The 24505-nt window shown below is 40.6% G+C and overlaps 3 protein-coding genes across 3 annotated transcripts; 2 read left to right on the top strand and 1 right to left on the bottom strand.

The window, feature by feature from the left end:
• Window positions 1–1596: 1596 nt before the first annotated feature.
• Window positions 1597–7787, top strand: ankrd34bb (ankyrin repeat domain 34Bb). Its single transcript, XM_086076632.1, has 3 exons — window positions 1597–1772; window positions 4586–4847; window positions 6220–7787. The coding sequence occupies exons 2-3, from the start codon at window positions 4645–4647 to the stop codon at window positions 7679–7681; spliced, it is 1665 nt and encodes a 554-aa protein (XP_085932758.1). The 5' UTR covers window positions 1597–1772; window positions 4586–4644; the 3' UTR covers window positions 7682–7787.
• A 2941-nt stretch (window positions 7788–10728) lies between these two features.
• fam151b (family with sequence similarity 151 member B) lies at window positions 10729–17168 on the bottom strand. Its single transcript, XM_086077049.1, has 5 exons — window positions 16908–17168; window positions 14819–14978; window positions 14522–14739; window positions 13166–13301; window positions 10729–10999 (listed from the first exon to the last, which is right to left on the bottom strand). Exons 1-5 carry the CDS (start codon window positions 17020–17022, stop codon window positions 10846–10848), a joined length of 783 nt encoding a protein of 260 aa, XP_085933175.1. The 5' UTR covers window positions 17023–17168; the 3' UTR covers window positions 10729–10845.
• Window positions 17169–22927: 5759 nt separating this feature from the next.
• On the top strand, window positions 22928–23831 carry LOC147174398 (perforin-1-like). Its single transcript, XM_086077050.1, has 2 exons — window positions 22928–22979; window positions 23418–23831. The coding sequence occupies exons 1-2, from the start codon at window positions 22970–22972 to the stop codon at window positions 23804–23806; spliced, it is 399 nt and encodes a 132-aa protein (XP_085933176.1). The 5' UTR covers window positions 22928–22969; the 3' UTR covers window positions 23807–23831.
• Window positions 23832–24505: the final 674 nt, after the last annotated feature.

The following is a 24505-nucleotide window of genomic DNA, read 5'->3' as shown; positions in this document are numbered from 1 at the left end:
CAATTAACTACATTAGTGAAGTTTGTCTCCTTCGGGTATTTGTTGTAGATTAGAAAGATAGTGGCAAAATATGTCAGGCCCCTGTAAGATGTGGCACGACCTATGTAATATAATTTGCAATTACTAGACCTACGATTATATACAAACCCAATTCCCAAAAAGTTGGGACACCATACACATTGTGAATAAAAACTTAATGCAATTATGTAGAAGTGCCAAATTTCAATATTTTGTTCAGAACAGAACATAGATGACAGGTCAGAAGTTTAAACTGAGAAAATGTATCATTTTAAGGGAAAAATATGTTGATTGTTAATTTCATGGTGCCAACAAAACTCCCAAAAGTTGGAACAGGTAGCAATAAGAGGCTGGGAAACTCAATTGCACTGATAAAAAAATGGCTGGAAGACCAGTTACCACTAATGAGGTCCATTGGCAACTTGATTGGAGTATAAAAAGAGCTTCTCGGAGTGGCAATGTCTCTCAGAAGCGAAGATGGGAAGAAAATCACCAATTCCATATATAAAATAAATCTTAGGTAAAAGCTACGTTAAAAAGGTGTGTCTTGAGCCTGTTCATAAAAACATGAAGATTTTGTCATTAGGGACAATTTAGGGTAACTATTACAGACCACAAAAAGCAGGCTTGACACCATCATGATTTTTCGGTCGATCAGCGATTGAGTTTGAGAGACCGCTACCGTTCGCAGCTGTAGGGACTGACCTGGCCCACCAATAGCAAAAACCCACGTAGATTTGACGCCAACTGAAACACATGGGGAGAAAAAACATTCTTCCAAAAACTGACAAACATTAAATATAACGTGATGTCTTATTTCACTGAGCTGATCTCATTGATCAGTCTGGCAAATGCAAAATATCGTCCGATCCAGCCCTCAGATCGGTGTAAAGTCTAACAAAAAGCAAAGTTTGGAATGGGAGGAGTGTTATTTTTAAATAGAAAAAAAAAGAGATGTTTGTTTTCTTATGTATTTATTTCAATTAGCCAAGACCACCTCTGCAACTGGACAACAACACTTGCAAATGTACAGCAGAATTTCTGGGGGGAAAAGGAAGTGAGTTACGGTAGTCCTAACGGTAACGTCATAATGAGAGCAGTGCATCACCAAATAACATCAATGGACTCAAGCAACATTGTAGCCAAATCTAGATTTTAAAATGACCTCAAGTGGCAGCAGTGCTCTTGAGCAAGGCACAGAATCCCCCGCCACATCCTTCTCCTCTACGTTCTTGTTGCTTAGGGTGGTTCCAGTAAAAGATTCACACCAACTCATTGTCAGGGCTGGAATTCATATGTGGATAAGGACCTTGGAGAGGATGTTTTTAAAAGATTTTTAGCTGTTCTATCTATTCCCAGCTTCTTAATATGGTAACACTCACGAAGACGTGACTGAAACCGAATCTGTCTGCAGCCTTGATCTTTCCAGTGACGTCTGAGGCGCCTTTTGTTATACCTCACAATGGTCAATGTGAATAACCGGAGGTGGAAAGAAATGAGTGTTACCTGCGCACATGCTTCACCAAAGACCAATATCATGACTGTGTCTGCTCACAATGCAAAGTGCTGTCATTGGCTGCATGCCTCCCACTGCTGCCACTCATATGTGACATATATTAGTCTTGACTGCCTGCTTCCACCAGCCTCTCCTATGCCGGGGTCGCTGCTCTACCTGCTGGATTCTTCCCAATCTCGATGCTGAAAACCACCTGATCCGTCAGAGGGAACCACATTCAAGGATGACATTCTTTAAGGTAGGTCTGGTGGTTACAGGACTACATCCCACCATTGTCTAATGCATCTTGGTTTTCTTTATCCTTTGCTAATGTTTATCAGTGATCACCTCATTCAAGTGTATCCACTTTTTGTGTCACGAATCATCCGCTTGGATGTTTGTCATCGCATAAAAGGAAGCCGCATCATTTTATCTGCATTACGTTGGCGCTATTTAAGCAAACATCAGGCAACAGTATTTATTTTTCCTTGAAAAAGCCATGATTTAAAAAAAAAAATAATAATTCAGGAATGACATTTCACTGCTGCCTCATTACATATGCTGTCTGTGTCTGGGGTGGATGAAGGCCAGGGCTGACCCCATCAATGAAACATAGATGCGGTGGGGGGTGTTTGAATGTCATCCCTCAGAAAAAAAGGGAAAAAAAGCTGCAAACACGGGTTAAAAGCTGACTCTCACCACAGTCCTAAATGCATACTGTCAGCATTCTATGGACTACTGAAAGGCTGACAAGATAGTGACTTTGTGCTGGGATGTTACGTTTCATGATTACACAATTACCTTGAACCGAACTTTGCCAGCATAGTAACTTTGATCAAACATTTGATGTCATGAAACAAGATTTTATCTGTATTTCAAGTACCACGACAACAATCTTCCCATTAAATATTAAAATAGTATCAGAACTCAATTTAAATAATCTGTATTATCGATTTTTTTTGATAGCGCAGTGGTGGTAGCTTGTAACAAAGGATCACCATATGTTTGACATCACACACACACACGAGGAGTGTGTTGTAGAGGTTTGAGTTGGTGCTATTCATCCATATCTTCCAACTAGGGATAGACGTTTTCCATCAAGATGTCTTATTAAACAAATTAACAGAAGTAATATCATGCTGTGATTCATCTCCGCTACAAACTAGCAATAGCAAAAGCCAGATTGATAATTATGGTTCTCTCAAGGGAGTTCTTCACACAAATACCACGAGAATTCAGCTTGCTGCCAAGGTTAAAAGAGCATTGTGCCGTTTAAAAAGGTCATATTAAAGCTTTTTCTACATCATGCATGTTCCACTAATGCCCAGATGAGTACACTGACTGCACCTATCAGCTTTTATCTTCCCTTTATAGCAGAGTGTACGGACCTGTGCACTCCACAGCTTCTTTGGGGAGGGGAAGGGTAGAGTCATGGAGGGTGGCGTCATACGCGTACTCGCACGCGCATCATGAACGAGCCTGACACGGATGCTGCAGTTACGCTTTGGACCAGAGGTGGCAGTCGCGAGTATATAAAAAAAAAGTGCAGAGCCGTTGATAGAGAGTTTGGCCAACTCGATTTAGCAGGGTAACAAGATGGCGTCCACATGTCATGTGATCAGCAGTTGATTCTACTCTGTGATTGGTTAACTTCTGGTCACATGACATATGGACGCCATCTTGTTACCCTGCTGAAACAGAGTTGGTCAAACTCTATCAACGGCTCTGCACTTTTTTACTCACGACTGCCACCTCTGGCCCAATGCGTAACTGCAGCATCTGTGTCAGGCTCGTTCATGGTGCGTGTGAGTACGTGCACGCCACATGTCCGCAAGGACGCGTATGACGCCACTCTCCATGACATGTCATGTGACTAGCAGTTGACCAATCACAGCATAGTATTCTACTCTGTGATTGGTTAACTTCAGGCTTCTTGTTACTCTGCCGAAACCGAGTTGGCCAAACTCTCTCTATCAACAGCTCTGAAAAAGTGACAAACTGCACAAAGATCCTTCAACAAACTAGTTGAGCCTGTATGTGCTGATAAGAGTTTGTATTGAGGAAGGAGTGCAGGATGTTATCAAACAAAATGTGTTTTTTTTATTTTCCAAGAAACAAAAAGGCAAATAAGACACTTGAAATCAAAACTACTAAATAAACAGATGTCCCCCCCAAAAAACAAGATACAAATTAACAAAGCAAAATGGACATACAGACTGGACAGACAGAAGAAACAACAAACACATGAACCTCCCGACAAGTGCTGAGGGAGCTAAATAAACTGTTGAGATAACGAGAAATACCTGGACATGACAAGTGTGTGACAGAGCTGATTGGTGACACAATGGGACCTAGTTGACAAAAAGACAAAACATGAAACCAAACTTTCGTCTTGATTGCTGGGATACACAATTGATCAATAACCAATTCCACTCATTTGACAAAATGATTCATGGTCATTGAACTGACTTGTGATGCTCACCCCAACTTTCACTGGCACGATACTTGAAGCACATACTGTAGATTAGGGGCCACCAACTCTGGTCTTCGAGGGCCCCTATCCTGCATGTTTGAGATGATTCTCTCCCCCAAGGGCCAACACACCAGATTCTAATGATCAGCCTGATAATGATCATGATCATTTGATTCAGGAGTTTTGGAGGAGGGAGACATTTACAACATCCAGGGTACATCAGTTTTATTTAAAAAATGTCTGGGAAAACAAAAATTATATCTGTAAAGAACCTGCGAAATATTGAGGTCCAACCCGAAGTAAACCCCGCAATAGAGTGAGTCTGCATTAACCGGATCACAATATTGTGCTGTATATCAATAAAGCTAAAACTAAAACAAAGCATTTCTGAAAATAATAAAACCAAATAAAAACTAACAAACTGCTCTGAAAAAAAATCCAAAACTACTATCTCAATAATTCTGTGTGTGTTAAATGCAATGTGATAGGAAGAAACAGGAAGTGAGGAGTGAGGGATATCACTTCATGTGTCAACGGAAATGCTGCCCAGAATACATAAACTACAACAACTTTCCAATTGGTGTTTTGTTTCTTTGCAGGCTGTGCTTTGAATGAGTGAACGAGTTGTTCTTCAGGATGATACCTGCACATTTTTGGCATGGATGAGTCAACAGAGGTTCGAACAGATGGCAATTCTCTGCTGAAGGCTGTCTATCTGAGTCGCCTGCGTCTGACTCGGCTGCTTCTGGAGGGAGGGGCCTACGTGAACGAGAGCAATGAAAATGGCGAGACGCCACTGATGGTGGCTTGCAAGACACGTCACTCGGATACGCAGAGTGTGCCCAAACACAAAATGGTCCAGTAAGTACCATTTATTATACCGTGCTCATTGGGATGTTGGGGGCAAGGGCGGGTTTAGTTTTTATTGTACTATGGATGATTTAATTACGCGGCACTTTGAGTTGCATTTTAATGTATAAAAGGTGCTATACTACAGAAGCGTGGAGCTGCCAATGTGGAGTAAACATTTTTGGCTGGCAAGTACGTTTGAACGTATTTGTGAGCATGTTTGCACCCTGTGGCATTATGGAAAAGTATGCTATGTATGTAGCATTTCACAAGTACGTTCAAACGTATCTCAAACGTACATTGACTCCTTAACACTCTTTAAAACCAGACTCAAAACATATCTTTTTCGGACTGCTTTTTCACTTTAACATTCTCATAGTACTCACTATTTTTATTTATGGAGTGTTTTTTAAAATGTATTATGTTGTAAGGTGACCTTGAGTGTCTAGAAAAAGGCTATAAATTAAATGAATTATCATGATTACGTTTGAACGTATTTGAGAGTATGTTCAAATATTTGTATGTTCAAACGTAAGGAAGCGTAGAGCTGCCAATGTGGAGTAAACATTTTTGGCTGGCGAGTACGTTCAAACATACTCGCAAATATGTTCAAACGTACTCGCCAGCCAAAAAGTTTACCCCACATTGGCAGCTCTACGCTTCCGTACGTTCCGTACAAACGTATTTGCGAATATGTTCGAAGTGTTTTGAAAGTACGGTTGAACGTATTTGAGAGTATGTTCAAACGTATTTTTGAGCATCTAGTTGAACTCCTTCATACCGTCCTCCACATCTGTAATTTGCTGGCCATAAACATTCAGAATTGAAGGCAAAGTGAGGTTCTCCTCCCGAAATGAATCGATAGATAATTGCACAGCAGAAACTGCGTTAGCTAGTGCTTCCATGTTGTTAGCATTTGTATCGGCTTCCTTGCTAACGCTACCTTGAGAGTCCAAGTTGTATCTCCCACTCTGCTGTTTAGACGATTTTGGGGACATTTGTCCACTCCTGAGGCAATAAAATCACAAAAACTGTCTTTCCAACAAAAGTTTGATCGGTTACAAGGTCCGAAATGTATAAATCCCAAAATTTTCTGTGGGAGACACGTCTACTCACGAGTCATGCTCAAGCGCGCCCCCCAAACGGACAGTATTTTCAAGTACATTTAAACGTCTTTGCGAGTCTGTTCAAACTTATTTGAGAGTATGTTTGAATGTATTTGAGAGTACGTTCAAACGTATTTTCAAGTATGTTTAAAGGTATTAGCGAATATGTTTGAACGTATAGAAATACATTTGAAACTTCTACTATATAACAAAAGCTTGATTTGATTTATCCCTAAAAGCCAAATAGTAAATGCATGACTTTTTGTTCAATGTTTCAGGTATTTGCTGGAAAATGGCGCGGATCCAAACATTCAAGACAAGAGTGGGAAAACTGCCTTGATGCATGCGTGCCTTGGACAGGACAGAGCTGAGATCCTGTCCTTGCTTCTGAGCAGTGGTGCCGATCCAACTCTGGAGGACCACTCTGGCTTATCAGCACTCGTTTACGCCATTAATTCGGGTGACAGGGGCATCATCAAGATCCTCCTGGATGCTTGTAAAGCTAAGGGAAAGGAGGTCATCATCATCACCACCAACAAGCTTCCATCTGGCCATCAGGCAACAAAGCAGTACCTAAATGTGCCACCACCCGCTGACCTTGAGGAGCATCTGAATTGCGCACCAACCTGCTCGTCTCCTTTTGGCATCCTACGACGAGTTCCTCCACAGGGTTCCTCAGCAAGTGCTTCTCCTCAGCCTGGTAGTCCCCTTCTCAGCCTCAGAAATACCAAGTGTCCCGGTTTATTGGTTAGCCTCAGTCCATCTCAGGCAGATTCTCCTATTCAACATCCCAATCCATTAAATGTAGACAAGAGGCTTAATCTCCAGAGATTACACTCGCAGAAATGGGTCAAACATCCACCCCTACTTTTTCAGAAGGGCCAGACCTCGTTGCTGGCAGAGGAGCAAGTAGAATTTCCACCAGAGGAGGTCTCATCACTCAGAGGCCTCAATTTCCAGAGTCGGCCTCCGGCAGTTTCGCGCCACCATAGCGTGGACATGAAAGATGGACCCCTGAAAGCGATGGACAATATATCAGAGAATGACAAGAAAGGGCGAGGTGCAAGAGGCGTTACTCGAAAGATGTCATATGACAGTGTGGCAAGCGGACAGCATTCCACTTCACACCCGAACTTGCATCAAGAAAACAATCTCCCGTTTCCCCTTGAATCCAATCCTGCCGATGGAGATACATCGGACAGTCTTCGGCAGTTAAATATTTCCAGTCTGCAAAACATTATTCATCGACGTAATATTGGTATTGACCATTACAGTTCAGACTCTCAGTTGCCGCAGTTTAGCAGCAAAGACAAAAGTTCAAATTGCCTGACAAAAGGAGCGGACAGGCCCAAGCTGACAAGCAGCAGGTCCTCAACCCTGTCAGGCTCCAGAGAGTCTCTGGAATGTTCTGTCCAGAGACGAGGTGCCGTTGGACTAGAGCGAAGAGGCTCAGGGGCCCTTCTCCAGGATCACATCTCCTCCACTCGGCCGGGGTACCTCCCCCCTCTGAACCCGCATGCTCCCATTCCAGATATCGGTGTCAACTCTGTCACTCTGTGCCCGCTGACTGCAAGTAACAAAACACTCAATATTGTTTGTAAAGGATCGAAGCCTGTCCTACCCTGGGTGCCGATTTTCCCAAAGGCCATGGAAACCAGTAAAATGCTTTGGAGGCGCCACTCCATGCAGAGTGAGCAGATTAAGCAGTTGTCCAACTTTGACGAAAAGTCGGACAACTAGTCGTTAGCGGCTCTGATTCGTTTCCCCTTTTCTCTCAGCTTTAGTAATTGCTTGGTTTTCCATTCATTTCCATCTCTGTCATGCATTTTGGTTTCACATAATTGTAGTCTGCAAATCGCAAATTAAGCACTTAATTCAGCGCAGCAGTGCCTTGCAAAAATATTAGCCCCCCGCCCCCCCCCCCCTTGAACTTTCTGATCACATTTCAGGCTTCAAACCAAGATATAAAATTGGATTGGTTTGAGAAGAATCAACATCAACTGGGACGTAATCGTAAAGTGGAATGAAATCTATACAATATTTCATTTGATTCTATTATTATTTATTGCGATTTTCACTGAAACAACCCCTTTCGGTTGTTTTACTGGATTTTGACTGATTTTGCAAGGCCCACAGAATATTGTGTTCTATTGCTATAAAAACATGTAACCTACCAAAAGAAAGATTAGAGTCTCTTCTTTCATCAGGGGAAAAAACATATTTCTATCTGTTTCCGTTTTACAGCAATTAGCATTAGAATATAGCTAAGTTTCATCATTATTCACAAATCTATTTAGAAATGTGAATAAAATAGCGTTCTTTTTCAACATAGCCCTGGTTGATCTCTTTTGCTCTGCTGCCACCTGCTGGCCGTTTTTGTAATAACTACCATTTCTTCAACCGTTCTCTGCAGTTGAGAGGCTGTATGCTCTAGCATTAAAAAACAAAACAACAAATGAATACGTCTTTGGGACACTTAAAACATTTAAAATAGAACGTGTTTATACAATTTTAGGAGCAAATGAGTTAATTATTATTATTATCATTATTATTATTTATTTACAAATAAACACCTGAAAAGTAGGACATGCTTTCTCTCAGTGCAGCCAATTGACTCCAGAAGTTCCCTGGTGATTTCTGAATAATCCATTGTTGACCTAAATGACTGATTATGAATTGATAAATAAGTGCACCTGTGTGTAATCTAGTCTCAGTATGAATTCACTTTCTCTGCGATCGTCTCAGAGGTCTGTTAAAGAATGATGAGGCACAAACAGCATTATAAAGACCAAGGAACACACAACCAGGGTCCAGGATAAAGTTGTGGAGAAGTTTAAAGCAGCAATGGGACATTAAAAGATTATACAAGCTTTAAACAACTACTAGTTTGTTCAATCATATAGAAATATAGAGATGATCAGACCACTGAAAACTTACAAAGACCGACCCTGGAAACTTTCCAAGTTCAACCCAAATGACGAGAGCACTGACCAGAGATGCCACATGTATTGTTTCAGTAATGAATGTAATTGGACACACCTGGGCAACAAAAGGCACATGTGACCTGTCAGTCATATGCTACATTGACTTTAATTAAATAAAGATAGGTGGGTTTAAAGTCAAACAAAAGGCGCTATCTTTTTCTACATTTGACTTGAACCCTATCGAGTGTTTTGTTACATGTCAAAAGGGGAGACAGAGAAAAAACTGAGGCTTCAGTGATCTCCTGGAAAAGATCAAAATAATAATAATAATATATATAAAAAAAGAATAGAAAAATCGTTATGTCATTGTGTCACAGGTTTGACAGTTATTGCAAACAAAGTATTTACAACAAAATATTACTACATTAAGTGAAATAAATTAATAAAATAAGTAAATAGTAATAGTTTTGCTCACCTAAAAAAATAAACTACAAAAAAACCATGTTAAATTAATACTTGTCTTACAACTTTGTGCAGACAATATTTGATACTGCTGTTGTATTGGACAGCATCATAATTGTACAAATGGTCATAATGCTGTGGCTGATCATTGTATAGTAATATAAATATTTTTTATTTATATTATTGGCAAATATATTAAATTGTACTTTTTTCTTTAGAAAAAGCTTTAATTGGTTGAATGTTATGCTTCAGTTCCAGATTAGTAGTAGTTCTAAACAAATTGTTGGAGAAAAAAAAATCTAGAATGAACCAAATGTTTTTATTTTTTTATTTCCAAATCCATTGTATGGTGGCCACGGACAAATGAGAAAAACTTCCTTATCCCAAAAAGTTTTTATGTGAGCGTTTGAAGCATGGCTAGATTGATGTGTATTTATTTACATGGTGCCACAAATGTGTCTGCCTCACAAAGTTCATTTTAGTCAAATATTATTTTGGGCTGAGTGGATGAAAGTGTGTGTTGAGATTTCAGTAAAATCTTCAAACTCAAGACTGCTCTCCAACACTCCTCCATTCATACTCTCACGGTCTACACTTGTACACTGTGGACAGTACAATTCAACAGTTCAAAAGAAAAGTTTGTGGGTTATACTGTCTTAAAACAAAGTCATGTGTGTGTGTAAGTGTGTGTGCATTGTGGTGTATGTGTGTACAGTCAAGTGAATGTTGAAGGCTGAGTGCAACTGTTGCCACTGGCAACCTGCTTTTCTTTTGAGCATACAGTACTTGCTTCAAGGATGCACGCTTACGAATTGGCAATTTAGATAAAAGGCTTTCTGAAGAGAAAAGCTCTTCGAAAAATAAAAAGAAGGCTGAACAATATGTATGTGTTGGACTAGTGAATTAGCCGAGTTATGCAGCTTATTTTGACATATTTGATTCCAAAAATTGAAGAGACACATCTCTGAACAGTAGATGATAGTTGTATGATTCCACTGTGGGATTCCATTGGCCAAACGTTACAAAAGCAAAAGGATGACACTTCACAGTGCATATGCAAAATGACTCAACTGAAGAATATGTGAAGGCGTAGAAATAAAATATTCAATAGACTCGTCTGTGGCTTGAGCTCAACCTAATAAGTGTGACGTTACAATCAAAAAGGGTCTAGTTTACGGTATTTTTAAACCTCCCCAAAAATGTGCTACCTAAAAAAAAAATCTATATAATGTCTGCATTTCCTAAATTGTACTGTAAATGTTAACTCAATTACTTACAGTCCTAATTGGTCTAACGGTATCTTCTCTTAAAAAGATTAGCAGGACCCTGTCATAGCAGCAGTTTTAGCATCACCAAATACATTTCTTCATTAAATGAAGAAACGTCATATGACACAAAACATCATTTATGTACATAAAAAGAGAATTTATTTATGTGTATACAAAAATAACAAAAAAAGTGGTACAGTGACCATGCAGAGTTTTGGAATTTCTCATTTTCAGCCTGACTAATGATTGCTCATGTCTCATCTTGTAGAGTTTTTGTCAGCTGTTTCCTTAGCGGTTCTGGTAGGTCATAGCAGATCCTCCTGACGTCGAAGCATGTTCTGTAAGGCAAAAGGTCCTCTACTTTGAATTGGTCGTTGTGGCCGGTCCACACTGTTAGAGAATATCTGCACACAACAAAAGAGTATAACCGTTTTTAAGACACTTTTGTTTTCTACACATACGCACATTGTGGGGCAATTCAAGTGTCACATGTTATTCTCTCATTCATGAAAATAACTTCTCTTGTGTTGCTAGAGTCATTGCTGGGACCAAGTTACTACACACTTGCAAAGTAATGGAGTTTATGCTGATCTTGTCTTCTTTAAATTAGATAAAAATACTAAAGCAAGGAAGTTTTTTCCTACATTTAAACCCCCACTTCCTTACAAACACAAGACAGAGCACATCCATCCATCCGTCCAACTTATCCTCACGAGGGTTGCGGGTGTGCTGGCGTCTATAATTCTAATTATTTCCTTCTAATTTCAGGGTACATTTCCTGGACAACATTTTCCATTGGTGTCTATGGAGGGGTTTCAAACTCAATCATACTGGGGGTCAAAAGTCAAAGCACACTTTATGTCAGGGTGAACATTTATTGAACAGACTAAAAACTAAATGTTTGTGAACATGAATAATAATCAAAATAAATGGACAGTAAACAAGTATCATTCAAAATTAAATTTGACAATTTTTAACTTGAAAGATTTTTGCTTTGGATTAAAAAAAAAGTCAAAATGATGCAAATTCAAAATATACAGTATATATTAAAAAAATTAAAATGTGAAGAAAATGTTGCTTTTCAGTGAAGGTTAAAATAATTATAAGCTTTTTTTTTATTATAGCATTTTGCCAGAGCTGGGCATTTGTCATAATTTCTTGGATTGACTGCAGGTGTTAATGAGTGAGCAATAACAGCTGCCTAAACAGATGCTGTGCCCTATTTGTAGTGATGGGAAAATGAAGCTTCATGAAGCACTTGTGATCTTTTTTGACTCCTCTAGATGGCACTCTTGGTTGAAAGATGCAGTGGAAATGTAATCAATTTCCTTTGCACTAGCCTTTATATTTAAACCAAGAGCACCATCTAGGGGAGTCAAAAAATATCACAAGTGCTTCATGAAGCTTCATTTTCCCATCACTACCTATTTGTAGTAGAAACACACATTTGGCCCACCAGATATGTCTTTGCACTTACACTGGGTCTTATATTGCAACGTAAAGAAGCCTAATTTTTTTGTGTGCAAATTTGGAATGATATGCAGGCCAAACATATTTACAATGTTGAGGGAGTTGATTTTTGTCGACTGATCGTGATCGAGCAACAGTTAATACTGCATGTGCATCATGTGCACGTTAATATGATGATCTGTATTTCTGTGGGGCTTGACTGGACAAAACTAAGCTGTTTCTGACCCGTGACTGATTGAATGAATCATCGCAGCCTCTTTACCGTACCTACATTCCCCTTTCCACTTAATGCTGCAGAGCACTCACCTCCATCACAATGGGAGGCGCAGTTTGAGCCACCCACACAGTCGGTGGGCCCAAGAACACGTTGCCTTGTTGTTCCACTTGCTCACTAGATGTTTGTCAAGGCTACATGTGGGCAAAAGTGTCTGCTTACTTTAGTTCAACACAGCACAGCTGCTTTGCAAAGGTTACATCACACTCATCAGCATGGGCATAAATGTCGCATTCAGTTTGGGCTTTTGATCGCTTCTTTATGCATGGGGGAATGGTAATGCAACATATTCACAATTTCAATCATTTTAACATACAATATAACAACTCTTCTCATCAGAGTCCATTTAAAGTACAGTATAAAGTACAGTAGCTGCTTTCCGGGCATTGCTCCTGCTTTTAAGCATTATCAACATCTGGGGTCACCAATCGTTTTTCAAACTAAGAGCTCCTTCTTGGGTACTGATTAATGCAAAGGGATACTGGTTTGAAAGACTTTTAAAAAAAAATGCTTAAATTACCTTTAATCATATGCTATTAATAAATATTTTGTTTTGTGAAGACACTGATCATGTGAATTATTCCGCATGATAATCAGCAAACAAAGACATTACAATATGCAACACTATTTCTTTAGATCTCTCTTTGTATAGATTTTTTTTCATCTCAAAAACTCGGACATCATTGGTGTTCCAACAGGCCAATAATGAAAAACGCACATTAGCACTGATTTTGGAACGGATCATGCTGAATATAATTAAGATTCTTGAACGGCTTGATCTCAATGAGGTTGAGTGCAAATAAAATGACGTGTGTGAGACAGTCACCTGTCGGATTGTTGCAGCAGCCACGTGAGCTCCGAGAGAGACTGGGCCAAAAGGGCCGCCCGTACCGGGAAGGTGACGAGATGTTCAAGGCCTCCACATATGTTCTGCATCTCATGCACCATTTCCCAACTGTAACCTGAAAAATATGTGATGTCACTTGAGAGAGTCTTGAGCATCTTAAAATTGGAACACTTGGTAGTATGCCACACGGTGGCGCCTCTTTAATTTGTTATGCTGATAGGTTACTCCATTTACACTTTAGCACACTGTTTGCCATGGACTCAGACTGTCATGTGTACAAGACAGCAACGCTCGACTGCTGGTCAAGTATGGAGTACCAAAACTGCCCAAATTAAAAATAAATAAATGACTGAATAAATAAATGAATAAAAGCGAAAATAAAAATGGATATAAAAATATAATTCAAAAATTAAATACAAAAAAATAAATATAAATGGAAATAAAAACAACTATCTGTACCATCTGTACTTTGTAATTTCGCCTCATAAAGAAAAGCCGAAAATGTGGAAGCACTCATCGATTTCAGTGATGACTGGTTGATGAAACGACACATTTTTGCCCACGTCTGGTGGTCTTGGGTAATGATACCCTGATAATATACAAGATTAAATAATCGCAAAGATAACTTTGATGTCCAGTTTTGTATAGATGGGCTAAAGTTAATTTGACAACAGAGCTAAAAGTCAAAGTGGTCTGGTTGCTAGTTATCAATATGGCTTGCTCAACGTGGCCCATCCAGCTACTTTACAGGCCCTTATTGTGGAGCAAACGTAGGAATACTTATTTGTCTTGGAGACATTTAGCTGAGAGTGAAGCCATCCACACTGTTTAATCCATTGAAGACATGTCTCCAGCTTTGTTTTTGGCTTTGAGAATAGAAAGAATAGGACTCCACCTGACAAACTCTTGGGATTCTTTGTGTCCGATCCATAATCCATGGGCACATTGCATCACCATTTTGCTTGTTGGAGGTCTACGGGTGATTGGAACTTTTTTGGTAAGGTTTAATTGACAACTAACATAAGTTTTCTGGATCGATGTGATGTTACAATGGAAGTGTATGGGCCAGACACAAGCTTGACAGACCTTAACGGTTTGGGGGCGTGGTTGGCTGAAGGTCAATTGTTTTTTTTATTTGTGAATTCATTTGCTATGGAGGCATTTAGAGGCATTTCAAGGGCTAATTCCATGTCTATTAAAGAATTCCACAAAGATGGCGGCCACTTCTTACGTTGTTCGTCATGTAGCCAGTAGTATAATTGTGCAAATACGCATACCATAAACCGAAACAGCCATGCTGACATAAGGAAATAGCACAAACGGATGCATCCTCACCTGGGTTATCAGTCCCTGCAGTCCACTTTGTGGTCCAGCCAAGGGAGAGTACAATGTTAGTGGGAAGAGTCTTTACAGCAGCCAGGAAAGCTTGATGCGCCAATGGTTTGTTCTGACTTCCAGGTCCTGGGAGGACATCAGCATTGATCCACACAGGAAAGGTCATCTGGGCCAGCATTTCCTGCAACAGGGCCGCAGAAAGAGACACTGCCTCCAGGCTGGATGCAAGCACCAAAATAGGTTAGCGTCACGTCAGCTCTTACGACTTTGAAAGAACACAATCTGATTACATCTCACCTCTTGAAATCTAGTTTGATCCCCTTGTCGTGCAACTTAACACATTCAAGCCACTCCTTCAGTGTGATGTCGCCGTCAGTGTCAGGAGGGTGGCCCATGATTGGCTCCTTAGGGTCATGACTTCTTACGATTATGTCAGCCTCAATCATATGAGTGGGACCTTCAGAGTAAAAGGAGTTTTGTTTTGTTTCTAATCCGTGTAAAAAAATATATTGGGTGTGAATTATATTGCTAATAAGATGAAAATGTTAGAATTGAACTTTGGACCAAATGGTTTGAATTCCACAGTGTATAGTTAAAAACAGAGTAAACAGTAAAAAAAAAAAACAACAACAAAAAACAGGTGCATCTAGTTGGACTCTATGCACAAATAGCCGTGAGATATTTCCGGGAAAATCTCATAACGCACCGCCTCTTTCGGTAATGCCATCGCTGTTTGTTTTCCTTCAGAGAACCTCGACCAGTTGTCAGCGTTTTAGACTATTTTTTCATCATTTTTTTTTTACGAGTGTGGTTGCGTGCATTTGTCAAGGCAGCGAAGAAGAGCAGAGATGACAGTACGCCGAGTGATCACTGCTGTGTGCCCACATAGACAGGTTATAACTCTGCCTTGTTTTTTTTTATCTTATGCTGACCACCGGAAACTTGTTGTTGTAACTTGTTAACATTCACAGGGATAACTGTAGTTGTCGACCGCACAGGGGCGCCGTTTGTTTACAACAGAGCTGTATTTTGAAGCTTAAACTTTGATGTGTTGTTACTCTGTTTACGAAATTAACTAATGTTTCTCTCTTTCTGGCGTTTTGACTTTTCATGTGCCTGTGTGTATATTATTCATATGCTGCCATTTTATTGTATTAAAAAACATGAAAATATTTCTGAGTGAGTCTTGCACCACTGACAATGCTGTCGGATTTCCAAACCAACCACTTTTCAGCAAGGCATTAAGAGAAATGTCACTATGGGCTGACATAAAAAGTAAATATTAAAAAAAAAAAGTAGAGGCATTACATCTGCTTCAAAATATTGACAAGGCAAAGATCTTTGGATCCCGTCAACGAAGAGAAGACTTGGACGAAGAGGAGGCTACAGACCAGAGAGTTGTTGTTTTTGGCTGGTTGATTTATTGAACATATTAGCACATTACAAAATATAAGTTTAATTTAAAATAAAAATTTGAAGAAAGAAAATAATTAATAAATGTCATAATTTACATGTTCAAAAGGAGTAGGAAGCACAATAACTTATATACTGTATATTCTTATTCAATAACGTATCATTAAAATAAAAAATAAAAACAAAAAATAAAAAAGGAAAATGAACCAGTTATGAACAGTTAGCTGGCAGGTTCCCTCTGAAAGATCCAACACCTCAACCTTGCCGTCTGACTGGTAGGGGGGGGGGGGGGGGGGGGGGTGGTAGTTCTGTTTGGACTCAAGTAGTCCCGGGAGAGGAGCTACAATTAATAATTTACATTTACATTGAAACATGTAATAAACAAAATAGCTTTAGTAGCTACTCGAACGGCTTGTATTTACGTGTAATAATAATTTTAAGTAATGACATCATTACCAGAGCTCAAGCAGTTAAAATTACGGCTCTGGGTGATCTAATTAGAAGTTTGAAAATTCTGAAAGACATAGTGTTAATGCAAGGAGCGACTCCTGTTCTTTTTCAGTGGGGTAAAGATTTAGGTTTAGAGTTTTACATCACATCAACAGTGCGCTCCCTGAAGTCTCCCTGCACCGGAAAGTTGGGTGCACTCATACGTCGAATGCGGAAGTGATTTGTGCATAGTCCATAGGAGTCAGTCTGGCTTCAGATTGTGCATATGCATAATGCAAGCATCCCATTTAGAATCGCATACTGAACGGAGCAGACTGAACGTGTAATATGCTTTCAGGTTTTAGAATTAGTAATAGTAAATCATACTCCGTATGAAACAGCTAGTACGTATCAAGTATTCACTGTTGACAATGAATGTTGATTGGGTTCCAACGGAAGTTTGAGGTCTTAAAGCTGCTTTGCATAAATTACCCGTGGTGAGTTTATTGTACAGTACTTTGTAAAAAGAAAAGAGATGTCCCACCTTGGAGAGCCTCGGTCAATTTGCTCCTGCTGTTCACTGCGTGTGACCATCTTACTTCAGCAGCGTCTTTTTTCTTTATCTGACCCTGATAATACTGCAGGGCCTGTTCACACATGTCTTTACATCAAATTATTAAACCTGTACATTGCGTTGCTTAAAGACAGGGTTTCGGACGATTCCAAAGTCTGCGTAAGACTGACACGAAACTAAACAAATTTGCAAATAAGTAATCTAAGTATCACAATTATTACATGTTGAATGAATATCTTCGTTTTTACTGGTTTAACCCTTAATAGTAAACCTTCGAATACCTTCCTAATTATAGCTCACCCCTCCCGCTCTCCCGAATGGTTCACTCCTGCCGGAACACGGAAATACATGTTGCATTCCACAAAGGTGGGAAGTCGGAGTTTTCCGACCTCCGACCAAGAAAATACACAGTCGGGAACGCCATTCAAACGAGAGGGGGAAAAAAAGAGAGGGAAAAAACGCTAAACCCATTTTTCACTGAGCGGCGCAGCCTTGCGTGGGTGCGCGCACGTAGCAAATGTTGCTTTTTCGGCAGGCAAAGACACTCGCCACCAGGAATTTCCTCTTCAACCTGAATCTAATGTTCTTCAGGCTGAACTGTGGCCTTGTGACAACTGCAAAAGGGCTCAGGAATATTTTCTGTCACTTATAAGTGGCACTTCATGATGAAATCCAAAAGACAAACGAAAAACAATGGTGTAGTTCTGTGTGCATTTATTCAACTCAAACGTTCATTACGCCTTTTCTGTAGAGAACTATGTCCAAAGGAATGACTCTGTGACCCAAACCCTTTTATCTGCGAGTGGCCTTCCTTCGCTGGTTGGATTTAAGGCTGTATGGACAAAATTTCATATCTCGTGGTTTTTGTCAGACATCTCTATTCTTTGGTCTTTGATTCAGCATGAGACTGCATAATTTTAGTGTTTTATGGTGTCTGCATGCTGTATGTTGTGTTATTTTATTAATACTTATTTACTTATTCACTTCCCTACTTCTTGTTATTAATGTATTCATATTAATTTTATTTACTTGTATCCTTACCTACTTATGATATCAATTAATTTAATTTTGTGTTATTTCATTTCACTTGTCTCTACTGTAAGACTAATGATACAAGAACAATGTTAAATGAGTTCAATGAAAACTAAGCAAAATCTAAAATGGGTGGGCACACTCGGTCCTCGAGGACCAGAGTCCTGCAGGTTTTGGATGTTTCTCTTCTCCAACACCGCTGATATATGATCAGGGTGGCTGGGGCTGGGTTGTGTTGGTTGTGTTGGCTGTAGGCCAGTGGGGTGCCTGGCGGGCCTGCCGTGCCCCGTTCTGCTGCGTTGGGCTGGGGGCGCGGGCCATGTTGGGGGGCGCTCCTGGCTCCTGGTTTTGCTCTCCGGCCGGTGGCCCCTGCGGGGCCCGGGGGTTGTGCCTTGGCGCTGCCGTGGCCTGGGGGGCCCTGGGGTATTGTGCTTGCTCTGTCCTTGCCGGGGTCAATGGCTCCCCTCTTTGGTGGAGGTTTTCATGCATGCCAGATCCACCACACCAGCATCTATCGAAATTCAAACACAATCTGCTTCTTCCTCTGGTCGTTGACTCGTTGGAAGCTGATGTCTGTGGATCTCACTCGGCTTCATCTGTCATTCCTTCCTTTCCTTAGTCTCTCCTTTGGTCTCTTGAGGTCTCCCTAATTTGTTGGAATTGAGATGTTTCTGGGGTTGGTGAATGGCTCTGGTTGGTAACCCGGTGGGTAGTAGGTGATGTCTGGTCGGTGCTGGATTTCACTTTCCTTTCGTTTCTTTGATCCTTCCTCGGGTCTCCTGACAACCTCACGACTAGCTGGATTCTGAAGTATTCGGTTTAGGTGAACGGTATGGGACTTTTAATAGGTTTTAGGTGAATTAATTAGTACACACTCACACTCACGCACACATGCACACACACAAGCACATACTCACGCACATACAAAATAAAAAGGAAAAAAAAGAGAGCAATGATGATGACATAAAATTACAGACGGAACAATATTGAGCTCTCTCAAAAAAATAAAGAAAAATAAAGCAAGCTCTGCATAAGCTTGGTAACGATCCTGCGTTGCAGCAAGGAAACCTCCAAAACCTGCAGGATGCCGGCCCTTGAGGACAGTTTGCCCACCACTGATCTAAAAGGATCATGTGTAAAGTGCATTGTCTATTAGAACTTGGTGACTGTCATCAACATTAACAAGCTTGGCAAAAAAAAAACAGTATTCAACTCACATTGTACTGCAATGTGATACATAATTTTCTCCTGCAGCACAAGTTGTTGTGCTTCTGTGCCTGAGTGTGTGTGTCTGTTTAATTGCTGTGTGTGTTGTTCGACAATTTTATCCATGCATGTGTTGTGTGTGTGTGTGGCTTGATTGATTAAAATAAGTTTCCCCCTCACAGCCTCACGTTGTAACGTGAGAAGTCTGAGGACTCACAGGTGTCAGCCTGGATCGAGGTTGGACGTTTGTTGGCTTCCATTTCAATACAGTACATCGCTTTGCATCACTTTTTTTTAAATCCACAAAACAGCTGCAGACGCAGCTTGCTGCATAAATATGACGTGGGCGGTCATTCCGCCGGCTAGCGCGCGCACACTGGCTAACCCGGAAGTAAATTTGTCTGTCAAAGGGCATAACAGGATCCTGACTCAATTTGGAACTGTATTTCGAACTATGTTTTTTCCAAACGTTGGTGGATTAAGATTTCTGTTGTCATGTAATTATAAAATTGAAATAATCCCCATTTGCTTATCTAACTTCCATAAGCAGGCATTGATTGCTTGGTCACTCATCTACAAGCATAACTTTTCACCACACCACTACTCTATTTGAAATAACCAAAACATTTGTTACAAGAACAAATACATTTTTTTTAAATACTTGGTTTGATCATAAAATCATCTGGGTGAATCAATTATTTAACAGCAGAGGAGTGTTTACTTTGAGGAATTTCTTCTACACTTTCTGACGCCTAAATAATTTGCTGTAGTTTTTGATGCTATTCCTTCTGGTGTATTAATGCTGTATAGGGGTCACATTGGTGTTGTAGCTGATACTCTTATTGCTGATATCACTGAATTACCAATTGGTAGATTATGTATCAATCCTTCCTGTCATCAAAACAATCACAAAATCCGTGCTCTTTTCCAAGCTGATATTGTGTCTGTGTCACCGGCAATATCATACTGGAACTGTGGTATAAATAATTTATGCTCGGAAAATTTTTGGACCATGACTCAAAAATTATTTTTAGTGAACAAGATAAAGGAAGTGTCTTTCAAAATTATTCAACGTTGTTTTCCTGTGAAATCCTTTTTTGGTAAATTTGGTTATGATATGAAAGGAAGTATATGGTTGGTTGGCCAGCCATGCTTCACTTGAAGCAGGAGCAACGCAGGTTTACGTGACTGATAGGAAGGACAGATTGGCGAGGCCTCTCAAAACAGCTTCCAACCCAGGGCGGGCACAGCTGACTGCCAGGGCGGGCACGGCCCCCTAATGCCCGCCCATGCAGCCGGATCCGAGTGGAAGTAAAGCCCATCAGGAATAAATTTGCTGCGAAATGTAAACCTAACATCTGCGAGTCACAGTTCATGATATTGAGATAATATACTAATGGTTGATGCAAACAGTGAAGTTCGATCTTGGCGAGGCTTTCAGTACTCCATCCTGGGATCCTAGCGTAAAACATGCACTGATAAGTTAACAGTGTGAAAAAACGAAGATGGCTGCTTTCTGGCTTCAGTTGCCCATTGACAGAAAAAAAGGACCCCGCCTTCCGAATTTAATGTGACGTCACTCTACAATGGCGACCCCTATGGAAACACAGACCGTGAATAGCAATTTATTGATTTTGGTTCCTTCTGAAAAACATGTATCTTTCCATGGTGATGTTGGTTTGCGGGTTGCAAAGCTCATTGAATTTTCTTTTCAGGCACTGGGGGGTCCTCTCTCGACTCGGCGGGAACCACCTCCACGTCGCCTTCTCAAAAAGCAGGCGCATACACAAACGAGCATTCACGTTCTAAGGTTTCCGAGCCAGCCAGATTCAGCAGGATGAAGGCTTGTGTACGTGGAGGCTTGTCTGAACATGCAGCTGCAAAGAATATGTCACATTCTTGCTAAAATCTTCTCCAGTTTTCCACGATATTTCCATCAAACACCAGCGGGTCTGGATTGCGGAATCCCTCTGCCATCCTTCTGCTAGCGTTAGCACGTAGTACTTAGTGCAGGCCAGCACCCGATGTGGCATTGAGCGGAAAAGTTCCCCCGCCGTCTTTCTTCAATGCTCGTCCAAGCACAAGCATTTCTCCGTTGTTGGATGCGGCTGGTCCGAAATTTCTGACACCATGTTTTATGTTATGATCATTAATGACAGCCGTTGATCTCACACAAGGCTTTATTAATCATTTCCACATACATTGATACCACTTCCTTAGACAGTAGTCTCCATTACTTGACGCATGTGTACATCCTCCAGAACTCGTACAGTGGCTTGTAAGTGACATAATGCGTGTGGACAATATACTTAGATCTATCTGAGGCCCTCCGGGATGACCGAGCTTCTCACCCTATCTCTAAGGGAGAGCCCGGACACCCTGCGCAGAAAACTCATTTCGGCCGCTTGTATCCAGGTTCTTGTTCTTTTGGTCACGAGTCCGACACACAGCTTGTAAACATAGATGAGGGTAGGAATGTAAATGGACCGGTAAATCGAGAGTCCGCATCACTGCAGACGCTGCACCGATCCGCCTGTTCTCCCGCTCCCTTCTGCCCTCACTCGTGAAAAAGACCAAGAGATACTTGAACTCCTCCACTTGGGGCAGGATCTTATCCCCAACCCGTAGAGGGCACTCCATCCTTTTCTGACTGAGGACCAGGGTCTCGGATTTGGAGGTGCTGATTTTCATCTCAACCGCTTCACACTCGGCTGCGAACCGCTCCAGCGAGAGTTGAAGATCGTGGCTTGAAGGAGCCAACAGCACCACATAATCCGCAAAAAGCAGAGATGCAATGCTGAGGCCACCAAACAGGACTGCTTCAACGCCTCAGCTGCACCTAATTGTGTCTATAAAAGTTATGAACAGAATCAGTGACAAAGGTCCAACTGTCACTGGAAATGAATCCGACTTACTGCCAGCAATGCGGAACAAACTCTGACACCAGTTGTAAAGGGACCGAACAGCCCTTGGGAAAATCCTTTTCCGACCTCAAATGCAGTATAAGACAGTGCTTGCCGCACACTCTCAAACCTTCACAGAGAAAATTTGAACATGTTCAAAATTTGATGGAACACACTGCTGTAAGGATTGGCCATAGTCTTGTTTTCACCACATTTTGTTTAGTGTGACGTTGTTGACGTGTCGATCCTGACGTTACCGTCAGTCCACTGAGTACTGCACCGGAAGTTGGGTGAATTCGTTTTAAATAAGAGCACAAACTGGAAGTACTGTTTTAGCTGTCTCATGTTTCGGTTTGACAGCGTTTGATAAATCTGAAGCGCCTCATACTGTGTTACATGTGTTATCTATGCTTGCCTATTGCTCTTTTTTTGTCCATTTTAACTATTTATGTTCTCATGCTTGTTCAAATAAGATGATTGTGATCTTATGTGCACATTCAGTTGTCCTTTTGATTTTAATAAAATACAACTAAGGAATTGTATGACATTTTAGATTGCTAAACTATATATTGAGTAAATTACCCTAATATTATGCAACTTAATAACATTGTGAAGTGGGTTGGTCTGAGCAAAGAAACTCCAGCGATAACAATAAGTATTTTGTATGTGGATTATTTAAAATTTGATGGGTGGGATGTAAAATGTCCTCCAATTCCAATTCATGGACCAGCTGCGTCAAGTTGGGTCCATCCTGCTGTGTGTTGCGAAATGCTGAGAATTGAGCAGGTTGTGCTTCCTGGGTGTTTTTGGAACGGCATTATCAAACTGATAAGAGCCCTGCTGGCGTTTAAAAGCACAGAAGGTCCGACAGAGGTTAGAAACAAGACACCCATGAACACAGGTAAGATTATGACACGCACCTCTTCTTCATACTGTGTGCTTCTAGCAATACAGTACTGCTTTGTACTACTTTAACTAACGTAACAAAAGTTATTTTTTTATTGCTAACATAATTTGGATTAAATAAATGGTTTTATTAACTGGGCAAAGCGAAGTCTCAAATATTTCAAATTCAACCTCTAGTAAAGTCTAATCATCAGCACGTATTGGAAGATTGTTTTGTCATCACTGAGAAAGTGAAAATACTTTTCAAAGAGGGTGTACTCTTTTATGTGGTGAAATGTTGGGAATTTCACAAACTGAATTTTCAGACATTGTGTGAGATAAGGGTTTTTTTTCTTTCTAAAAATATGAATGTATTTCATTTGACACATTACAGTAAAATAATATGAAATATTGAATTACTCCACCTAATATGTGATTCTGTTTCCCTCAACAGCCATGGCCTCAAGTCTGTCCCTCCTTCTTCTGGTGCTATGTGCTCTGCCCGTGGCTCAGGCCCAGCTCAAGGTTTTTAGCTTGCGTGCCACCGGTCTCCCCTCTGACTTTTTGGGGATCACAGATGGTTATGTCAAGGTGTTTTGTGGCTCCGAAACTCTGGGCCAAACAAAGGTCCGCAAGGACACTGTTAACCCTTGGTGGGAGGAGAAGTTCTCCTACTTCAAGGCCCAGGAGCGTGATGTATTGAGGCTTGAGGTTTTCGACAGTGATTTTCTCTTTGATGACCTGCTTGGCGTCTGCCAGCGACAGATCAAACCTGGAACACATGAGCACGACTGCTTCCTGAAGAAAGGCGGCACCCTCCATTATGCCTACACCCTCGGCTAAAACGATCAATAAACATTGAATCCAACTGATCTTGTACAAGTTATTTCTGAACATGGTATACAAACTTAGTATGTGGATGTTTGACTCCAGTCGCTCATGAATCCTTGTTTCCCAATAGCTCTTTTGCTGTTTCCCAACACAAAAAGAAAATCAAAAGGAAATAAAGTCTCTTTCAACAATCAAACGACACAATATATGAGATTTTATGAACTCAGAAATGACAAGATATGGCGATTGTAATGTAATAGTTAAGCTCCACCATGTTGCTCGTCGGAATCCAAATCATCTTTATTGGCCAAGTATGTAAAAATGCACAAGGAATTTGTCTCCGGTAGTGTGAGCTACGCTAGTATTGCAGTAACAAGCAACTACTGTAGGCCTATGACAAAGAAAGATGTGACTCATAAGGCTTTACATAATGTTTAGTGCTGTAATACTGGCCACTGACAGCTGCGTAAACAATGCCGAGAGAGTCATCAAGCAAAGTAACCAATAGCGCAGTCATAGTGATGCAACTTCAAATGTGCAATAATGCATACAGCCCTTGAACATTTTTAAGGGTTTAGTGCAGTGGAATATTGATCAACAATAGTTGATTAACTGTTATAGTTGTGTTCAATAAAGTATAGCTCCTTACTCAGAACTGCAAAATGACCAATGTGAATCACATCCAGAAGAAACCTGGTTTGAAATGACTGC

This window comes from Leptonotus elevatus, chromosome 5 (genome assembly GCF_054856555.1).
Source record: "Leptonotus elevatus isolate MCC_2025b chromosome 5, RoL_Lele_1.0, whole genome shotgun sequence".
Taxonomy (NCBI): domain Eukaryota; kingdom Metazoa; phylum Chordata; class Actinopteri; order Syngnathiformes; family Syngnathidae; genus Leptonotus; species Leptonotus elevatus.
Note: the sequence above shows the minus strand (reverse complement) of the source record. Positions and strands in the feature narration are given on the sequence as shown.

Excerpts from the sequence above, each read along its gene's own strand:
- ankrd34bb (XM_086076632.1), top strand. The coding sequence starts at position 4,645 with ATGGATGAGTCAACAGAGGTTCGAACAGATGGCAATTCTCTGCTGAAG. Across the intron at positions 4,848-6,219 it reads CCCAAACACAAAATGGTCCA|GTATTTGCTGGAAAATGGCG; the intron begins GTAAGTACCATT and ends TCAATGTTTCAG.
- fam151b (XM_086077049.1), bottom strand. The coding sequence starts at position 17,022 with ATGTGTGAACAGGCCCTGCAGTATTATCAGGGTCAGATAAAGAAAAAA. Across the intron at positions 13,302-14,521 it reads TGCAGGGACTGATAACCCAG|GTTACAGTTGGGAAATGGTG; the intron begins GTGAGGATGCAT and ends CATATTTTTCAG. Across the intron at positions 11,000-13,165 it reads CTGCTGCAACAATCCGACAG|ATATTCTCTAACAGTGTGGA; the intron begins GTGACTGTCTCA and ends TGTTGTGTGCAG.